The sequence below is a fragment of the Gavialis gangeticus genome, unplaced genomic scaffold (genome assembly GCF_001723915.1).
Source record: "Gavialis gangeticus isolate Ggan-Ray unplaced genomic scaffold, GavGan_comp1, whole genome shotgun sequence".
Classification (NCBI taxonomy): Eukaryota; Metazoa; Chordata; order Crocodylia; family Gavialidae; genus Gavialis; species Gavialis gangeticus.
Window position 1 is genome coordinate 135,243,296 of NW_017729024.1, and position 9,800 is coordinate 135,253,095.

The 9,800-nt window shown below is 45.4% G+C and overlaps 1 protein-coding gene across 8 annotated transcripts in view; it reads right to left on the reverse strand.

Moving 5' to 3' along the window:
* Positions 1 to 9,800, reverse strand: part of ERBIN (erbb2 interacting protein) — a 239,031-nt gene that overhangs the window by 96,482 nt on the left and 132,749 nt on the right. For all 8 annotated transcript variants that reach the window (XM_019517772.1, XM_019517773.1, XM_019517776.1 and 5 more), the window contains 2 exons: positions 5,820 to 5,898; positions 4,696 to 4,785 (listed from right to left, as the gene is read on the reverse strand). In XM_019517772.1, the coding sequence (XP_019373317.1) occupies positions 4,696 to 4,785; positions 5,820 to 5,898 (169 nt within the window). The remainder of the gene's footprint in view (positions 1 to 4,695; positions 4,786 to 5,819; positions 5,899 to 9,800) is intronic.

The following is a 9,800-nucleotide window of genomic DNA, read 5'->3' on the forward strand; positions in this document are numbered from 1 at the left end:
AGCCCTGGTCAAAATCACAGGAGTAGCTGAAACAAGCATGCTGGGCTGAGGTAGTGGAGATGAGGTAAGAAACAAGATGCGGTGGGAGTAATTCTTAGACAATCAGCAGTCATGACTACAGTTCTCCATTTGTCTAGCATTAATCAGGTTATAATATTCTATATGTACCAAACTGAATGTAATGAGTGCAAATAATTCTGAGGGAGCCTTGAAAAACTTCTCTCTCATGTACTTGCTTAGTCTGCATTTCTCCTACAGCATGAATAAAAATACTTCATATTAGTTTAAATATGATACGCTTAAGAGTTTAGTATAAGGATACCCAATTTAGCACCAAGCAAATTGTCAGCTCAAAAAAACAACTCTGAAGAAAGAAATTCTTTAATTAAAGATTAACTTACAACTGACAAAAGTATTCATCTTTTACTTCCCTTTCAAATAGAATTAACATGGACATATCATTTAGAACAAGTCTGCTCTTAGAAAATGCAGAATGGCATTCTCTTTTTGTAAAAGTTGCTAGACAAACATTTCCAATCTTAACTCTCCCTCCATGTGAGCAGAAGAAAGCCAGGAAATTATCATTTTTCTGCTGAATGCATTCTTAAGTTCTTATTCAAAATGTTGCCAACATAGTTATTCTAATTAAAATGTCTTAAAAACTATCCCTAAGACATCTATTCACAAGTTCAAGAAAAAGAGAATACATTTTCCAAATATTTCTGCTTAATGCAAATATATGAAATGGCGATTTTCTGTATCATGAAGAATAAATATACCAGATGTCAGAGACAGCAGTCAGCTCTTGGGTGCATTTCCTAGAAAACATCTCCATAGCTCACTTCTAAGAATCAACCAACCAGAGGTGACGCTCTGCTAGGTTTGGCCCTGGCCAAAGGAGATGACCTGGTGACCAACTTAAACACAGAGAGAAGTCTGGGTGACAGCGACCACGAAACCATCATGTTCACTGTTTGATGTAAGGCAGACTAATCAGATAGCAGGATTGAAGTCTTGGACTTCAAAAATGCAAATTTCAATAAGCTTAGGTCACTAGTAGGGCAAGTGCTGCAGGACCAGGGACCGAATGCGAAAGGTGTTCATGAAGAGTGTTTTTTCTTTAAGAACACGATCCTTGAAGCACAAAGGAAGTCCATTCCCATATGGAGAAAAGGTAACAGAAGGACCGTGAAGCCCTCTGGGCTAAACAGGGAAATTACAGTCCTTGTTAGAAAGGAAAAAGATGCTTATAAACAATGGAAGCTTGGGGCAGGCCCCAAGGAAGACTTCTCCACGACAGCCTGCATTTGCAGGGAATGGATAAGAAAGGATAAAGCGGCGACTAAACTTAGATTAACAATGGGAATCAAGGACAACCAGAAGTCCTTCTTTAGGTACATAGGGAACAGGAAAAAAAACAAAATGGGACTGTGGGGCCACTGCTCAACAATGCAGAAGAGCTGGTTACCAGCACCCAGAAGAAAGCTGAACTCCTGAATGACTACTTCACCTTGATCTTTCACTGGACCAAGAGGAAAACCACATCAGGTAGAGTAGAGGATAAGCACGGTAGGAATAATCTATTTCCTACTATTGCCATAGAATTGGTGTTTGACCAATTAATAAAATTAGATGTATGCAAGTCAGCAAGACCATCTTCATCCAAGAGTGCTGAAGGAGCTGGCCGAAGTCATTGAAGAACACCTGGCAACACTGTTCCACAACTCATGACACTCTGGAGAAGTCTCTAAGGACTGGAAGAGGGCTAATGATGGGTCCTCCCTCCTGCCTTTCTTGTGGATGGGCACAGGTACCAATCAGCTTAACTTCCATCCTGGGGAAAATCCTAGAAAAATGCATCAAGGAGGCTATCTGCGATAAGCTTGCAGAAAGTAAGATTCTGAATGATGGTCACCATGGCTTCATCATGGGCAGGTCTTGCCTTACCAACCTCATCTCCTATGACCAGGTAACTCGCCACCTGGACACGAAACAGCAGGTTGACAATGTATACCTAGACTTCCAAAAGGCCTTTGATCTAGTAACCTACGATGTCCTCGTGAGAAAATTGGAGGATTGTAAGCTTAACTCTGAGACAGTCAGGTGGGTGAAAAACTGGCTGCAGGATAGGGCCTAGAGTCATAGCAAACGGATCTGTATCATCCTGGTGAAAAGTAGGCAGCAGTATCCTCCAGGGGTCGGTGCTTGGTCCAGTACTTTTCAATATCTTTATTAACGATTTGGATGTGGGGGTGAAGAGCTCACTGGCCAAATTCGCAGACAATACCAACTTATGGGGAAGCATGGTCATGCTTGAAGATAGGCTACAGTTACAGGCAGACCTAGACAGGCTACCAAATTGGCCAGATTGGAACCTGATGAAGTTCAACGTTGAGAAATGTAAAGTGCTCCACCTCAGGACAACCAACCCCCAACACACCTACAGGCTTTGCAGCACCAAGCTGACTAGCACCACAAATGAAAGGGATCTGGGGGTAATAATAGACCACAGTATGAAGATGAGTTGGCAGTGCGATGCTGTAGCCAATAGGGCAAACAATACTCTGGCGTGCATCAATCGATGCATCTCCAGCAAAGCCAAGTAGGTGATTCTTCCACTCTACACAGCACTGGTGAGACCGCAGCTGGAGTACCGCATCCAGTTCTGGGCCTCTCACTTTAACAAGCACATGGACAAGCTTGAGAGAGTCCAAAGAAGAGTCACTCATATGATCAGAGTCTTAAAAGGCAAGTCACATGAGGAAAGGCTGAAGGATCTGGGACTCTTCAGCCTGAGGAAAAGAAGGCTGAGATGGGATCTGGTAGCAGCTTACTGCTACACTAGGGGAGTACATCAAGGGCTCGGTGAGCAACTGTTCACCAGGGTATCCGAGGGGAAAACCAGGAGTAATGGCCACAAACTTCTGGAAGATCAATTCAGACTCAACATTAGGAAAAACTTCTTCACAGTCAGGGTGTCCAGACTGTGGAATAACCCTGCAAATCTTCAAGAGGAGACTAGACAGTCACCTTGCTGGGGTCACCTGACCCGCAGTTATCTTTCCTGCTTCGTGCAGGGGGCTGGACCCAATGATCTTCCAAGGTCCCTTCCAGCCTTACAATCTATGAATCTATGAACATAGTAAAGGACAACAAACAGACCCTCAATCTATTTGGTAATCACAATACATAATGTGTTGCATATTTGGTATTTTTTTTAAATGACTACAAGGAATGTCTATTTACCTGGGAAGGTCTTAGCCAGCAGTTCTAAAACTGTGGGTCATAGTTTCATAGTTCCATAGTTTCTAGGGTCGGAAGGGACCTGAGCAGATCATCTAGTCCGACCCCCTGCCATGGCAGGAAGAGCACTGGGGTCAAACGACCCCAGTAAGGTGGTCATCCAACCTCCTCTTAAAAACCCCCAGGGTGGGAGCCTGCACCACCTCACTTGGAAGCTGGTTCCAGACCCTAGCCGCCCTGACCGTGAAGTAGCGCCTCCTGATGTCCAACTTAAACCTTCCCTCCGCCAGCTTGTGACCATTGTTCCTGGTCACTCCTTGCGGCGCTCGGGGGAACAGGGACTCCCCCAGCGCCTGCTGATCCCCCCTAACCAGTTTATAACAGGCCACAAGATCCCCCCTCAGCCTTCTCTTTTGAAGGCTGAACAGGTTCAGGTCCCGCAACCTTTCCTCATAGGACCTACCCTGCTGTCCCTTGATCATACGAGTGGCCCTCCTCTGGACCCTCTCCATGCTGTCCACATCCCTCTTGAAGTGCGGCGCCCAGAACTGGACGCAGTACTCCAGCTGCGGCCTGACCAGTGCCGCATAGAGGGGGAGGATCACCTCCTTGGACCTGCTCGAGATGCATCTGTGGATGCACGACAAGGTGCAGTTGGCCTTCCTAGCCACCTCCCCACATTGCTGACTCATGTTCATCTTGGAGTCAATAATGACTCCCAGATCCTTTTCCACCTCCGTGCTGACAAGAGGGGAGTTCCCCAGCCTGTATGTGTGGTGCCGATTGTTCCTCCCCAGGTGCATCACCTTACACTTGTCCGTGTTAAACCCCATCCTATTCTCCTCTGCCCATCCTTGTAACCTATCTAGGTCCAACTGTAGCCTGTTGCTCCCCTCTATTGTGCCCACATCCCCCCACTTCTTAGTGTCATCAGCAAACTTGAACAGGGTGCTTTGCACCCCCTCATCCAAATCACTGATTGGGTCACAGATGTTCAGTAAACAGATTACTGTTCTTGCCTTTCACTGAGTGCCCACTTTGTTAAATTATGATATGGAGTAATTTTATTTTAAAGACATTTGCATATCTGAGAGAGAACAGAATATTTATAAACAGAATTATTAAAGATTAAATTACTGATTTGCTCTACTTTGGCCTCCAAATGATAACTACCCCATTTCAGCAAAACCAGTTTCCCATGCATAAAAAGACTTCCCTCGTGAAAAACAACCATCTAAAGTTTTCTTTTCATGCTATTACGTTTACAAAGCTTTTTCAGTACAGAAGAACAGGCAAAAAACCCAAAGATAACAGTGGTGGTTTCTTTAAATTAATCAATACATATGAACAAGGCATTAGTGATTTTCCCTAGTTTGTCTGAGACACAGCAAAGTTAGCTCTGCACAGTTAAAGTAAAAGCTAATACTAATCTTTCAGTCAAATGCAACTTACCTGCCAAAATTGGCGGGTAAAAACTCAAGAAAAGCATCATTCAGGTACAGCTGTGTTAGATTTAACAGTTGGGAAAATCCATCTGGAAGCCTACATAAACAAACAAAGAAAAAGTTATGCAATGCTTTTTTGTTTCAGTGTGGTTTAGGCCATTAAGATGTGTAGGAACCATGAAAAAGTGGGAAAGCCAGCAAACAGAGGAGGGAACTCCTGGCGCCCTGAAGCACGGGGGTGGGAAGGAGGAGGAGAGGGAGGGATGGGGGTGAGATTTTCATGGCAGAACACATTGGGCCCTCCCACACCTCTGATTCGCCAAGGGCCCCCAGAAGTCCCAACCCTCCCTGGAGATTGACAGGTAGCCACCTGTCAATTTCCAGGGAGGGGTATACCATCTGGGGCCCTCCCCCACCATGCTCCATTGAGAAAATGGCAACCAACGCTACACCAGGACTGCAAAATCTGGAGGCAGCCTCTGTGAATTAGATAGGTCCCTATCTTTATGATCAGTTTCAAGACCCTTGTTCAGTCTGTCTGAATGACCTGTTATCACACTGCAACCCCCAAGGGAAGATGCACCTCAACAGAACTGCCTCCCCCACTTCTTTTTCCCTAAAAAGTGGAAAAAGTGTAGAGACTGAGCCTGAATCTTATCCACCATGGAGAAGTAACACAAGAAAGAGTTCTTCTGGTAAATTTGCACTGAAATTTGCTCAGGTAAAAAAGGACAGTTTAAGACAGCTTTATACCATCAATAAATTTAGGTGAATTTTCACAGGATCAGTAAAGGGTATTGTCCCCTACAACAAACTCCCCATGCCAAATGTAATGTCCCTGTTCTAAAGCATGGTACATTACAGTTTCTAAATGGAACAAAACATATAACACTGTCAAAATAAAAGTTTCTCTAACTTAACCCTCCGAAGTGGTTAAACTTTTTTTTTTGGCTGAAATTTTAAACAAGTTCAGCCTGAGACAGATCCCATCATGAAAAATTCTAAACAAATGAACTTCAAAACAGGAACAGCTGGGCAACCTTAACTATAGGAAGCACTATCAGCTCTGTGCATCACTAAGTAATGACCAGTAAGAATGCTCAGGTTCTGTCATCAGAATAATTGACTTACTTTGAAATAGGGTTTACGCTGGCCTCAACAATTGTCAAAACTTTACAGTTTTTGATATTTTCTGGAAACTCCTGTATGCCTGTGAAGTAAATAAAAAACAGAACAAATACCTAAATTAAATGCATAGATTAAAATCATATGCAAAGTAACTGACGTTAAACAACAGTAATCCTTTTTAAAGGATTAATTCATGTAACAAATACCACAGTGGCTCTCCCATTTTTCAATTTTGTGGCCTACTTCCACAAGAAAAATATCATCTCCCAGACTACCCGTCCTCACAATACCAATTCCTTCAGTATTTGATTCTGAACATGTTTCAAACTGTGGATTATATTCCACTAGCATCTCCTACTGCCACCACAGGGAACCACTGCTATAGAGATTCTCCTTGATCACTAACACAGATTAAATCTGGACCCAGAGCCCACTGAAGCTAATAGGAGTCTTTGTAGCAAGACTATTTTCTTTATGGCAGCCTTTCAAATATTTAAAAGGTACAATCATGTCTCTGATTAATCTCATCATCAAAAGTAAATTTTTTTTCCCTTTTTTTTTTTTGCCTCATACAGCTTGGTTTTCAACCATTTCATCTTCTTTGTTATTTGCTTCTAGACTCTCTTCATTTCTACGTCTTAAAAATTCTGTGCCCCAAAATGGACACAGTACTGAACATCATATTTACATCAGCACCAAGTAGACTGCTACTGTCACCACCAATGTTTTGAATACAGTGTTTCCATCACTGCAGCCCCTGCCCAATAGCAATGGGGGCAGCTCCAGATAGATGCCCACACCAGGGCAGGATGGAGCCAAAGCAATTGTGCTCTATGGCCCAGGCTGGAGCAGATCCAGAGCCAGGGTAACTGGTGGTGCGGGGTGGGGGACAGAGAAGACAGGAAGCATGGGAGTCCATGGCTGCAAGCAGGGGTGGAGGGCAGAGGCAAGGGGACAAGGGTATGAGAGGACAGCAGGGGAAGAAGGACAGGGGTCAGACTGTTTGCCACTTGCCTCCCTGCCACATACCTTACCCCTCTGCTACTGTTTTCCCAGCTGCAGAGGTAGGAGAATAGGTTTAAGATAACTTTCCAATAATTGGATTCTCTACATGGCAAATTATAACAAATTTATAATTCTACCATGTAAAGAATCTAATTATTGGGGGTGTCATCTTAAATTCAGCATCATCTTGGATTGTGGTAAATATGATAGGTAACATCCACAACATTTCATAGAAGCATAGGATCAAAAGACTGGAAGGGACCTGCAAGATCAAGTCTGGTCCCCTGCCATGGGCAGGAAGCTTTTGGACTCAGATGAACTCAACAAGATATTTGTCCAGCCTCATCTTGAACACCTCCAAGTATGGCAACTGCACCATCTCTGCTGGGAGTGTGTTCCAGATTCTGGTGATCCTTACAGAGAAAGTTTTTTTCTTATGTCCAGCCTAAATTTACTATTAGCTTGTGCCCATTAGTCCTCATCCTCCCCTGAGGTGCCTTCCTGAAGAGTTGCTCCCCTAGATCTTGATGCTCACCCCTGACATACTTGTAGGTAGCTATCAAGTCATGTCTCAGCCTTCTTTTATTCAGACTGAACAGGCCCAGTTCCCCAAGTCTCTCCTCATAGGGCCTATCCTCCATGCCCCATATCATAGAGGTGACCCTTCTTTGTACCCTCTCAAACTTGTCCACATCCTTCTCGAAGTGCGATGCCCAGAACTGGATACAGTACTCCAGCTGTGGTCTCACCAATGCTGAAGAGAGAGGGAGAAACACTTCCTTGGGTCTAACTGGCAACACATCAGCTGATGTACACCAGAGTTCTATCTGCCCTGCTGGCAACTTCATCACACTGTTGGCTCATTCTCCTTTTTCGGTCAATTGTGACCCCCAGAGGTCTTGTTCAGGTGCAGTGCCAGCCAGCAGACCACCACACATCGTGTAGTTATGGTGAGGGTTCTTCCTGCTGAGATGAAGAAACCTGCACCTCTCCCTGTTATATCTCATCTAATTCTGTTCCACCCATAAACCCAGTCTGTCAAGTTCATCCTGGATCTTTACCCTATCCTCTAAGGTGCTCATGTTTCCCCACAGGTTAGTATCATCCACAGACTTATTCATTAAGCTTTCCGCTCCCTCATCCAAATCATTAATAAATATGTTAAAGAGCACATGTTAAAGGGTCCAAGCACAGATCCCTGGGGGACACCACTGGAGAAGGCCCTCCAGGATGAGGCCATCCCATCAATTACAACTCTCTACAATTTTCCTCACTTGACAAATAGTCACCCAGTCAAAAAGGAGAATCAAGTGATTTAGCATGCTTTGTTCTTGACTAATGGGTTAGCTATTAGCAATCCTAATAGAAACGAGTCATTGAGTTTATTTGGTGGAAAAACTTAAGGCTGCTTGCAGACATTAAAAAAACAAAAACAAAACAAAACCGAAAAAACAGTGCTTTATTTTAAAACTTGGCACACTCCTACACCAAGCACAAAGCATTCCCAGAAGAGGCAGTGCGATAGCTGGCCCAGCTCCCCCAATGTCTGTATAGATTGGGCACTTTAGTGGGTGTTTTTTGACACTTATCTAATAGCTGATTGACTCAGCTTTAGATAAAAGTGCCAAAAAGCCCCACTGAAGCACCTGATCTATACATATGCTGAAGATCACTGGAGGCGTACAAGAAAAGGTTTGATAAGCATTTGTCAGAGATGATCTAGGCCAGGGGTGGGCAAAATCCAGCTCCCCTAAAAAATTTTTAAAGATTAAAATGTATTTGTCCTTGGTTCCTGTCAAAGATGACATGAACCAGGGGCAGTAGGACCCAGGGGAAGCCCAGCGGGCTCCTGCAACAGCAGGGCCCACCCAGTGCCACACCCCAGCTGGAAGCCCCAGCCTGGGACCACCTGGCTGCACCAGCACAGGAACAAGCTGGTGCAGAGCATGGGGAAAAGTGCCCCCTCCCCCACCCCATGGCTGATGCTCCCTGCTGCAGCTGCTTGCAGCCCATGCAGGGCTGTCCTGAGCAGGCACAGGCAGCCCCACGAGGGCTGTGAGCGGCTACTGCAGGAAGCGCTGGCCACAGGGTAGGCAAGGGGCTGCCTCTCCCCTGCACTCAGCACCAACTCCTTCTCTGCTGGCAAGGAGGGGGTCGGGCCTGTGTGCTGTCCCCCCATCTGTACTGCAGAGCTGGGGGGGCACAGAGTGAGCAGGCACTGGAGTACAGGGCCAACGCCAGCAGGGCCCAGAGCAGGGCAGCAGGGATATAGGATCCCGGCTGGCAGGGGCCCTACAGAGCTGGGCCAGCTTCCCTTCTCCCTGCTGGTACAGTCCAGCCCGGCTCCACAGATCCCTGATAGCCTGCGGCCTGCTCTGGGCTCCACCAGTGCTGGTCCTGGGACACTGGTCCCAAAATGGTAACCAGGGGGTGGGGCACCCGTCAAGGGGTGGGGCTACCCATGTGGCCCTCGACAGCTTGCCAAAACTGGGTAAGCAGCCCTCCACCTGAAATAATTGCTTTAGATAAAAGTGCCCCTGAGCTAGACTATACTTTTGCTATCATTGCTTGGTTTTGCTGTTGCTACACAAGGCCAAAAAGGAATTTTTTCCCCCCTTCCAGCTGCTACATGCATTAGGATTTTTGGGGTTTTTTTTCCACTTTCCTCAGAAGCACTGGGTATTGGTTGCAGCCAAGCCTAAGAATTTTGTCGTGCCAGTGCATTCACTGGCACTAAAACCTGGAGATTCCTGGATAAAGTGTCTTGCCCTTCTGCTCAGGGTCAGACCAATAGCTATATTTCAGGCGAGAAAGGAATTTTACCCCATTATCAGATTGGTATGGACGATGAGGGGGTTTGCTTTCCTCTGTAGCAGAAGGGTGGCCCATTTCCTTGGATCTCTCAAGTGTATTTTAACAACCTTAAAAACAACTTTAAAAAAGCCTTCGATCTGGTATCCTACGATCACCTCTTGGCTA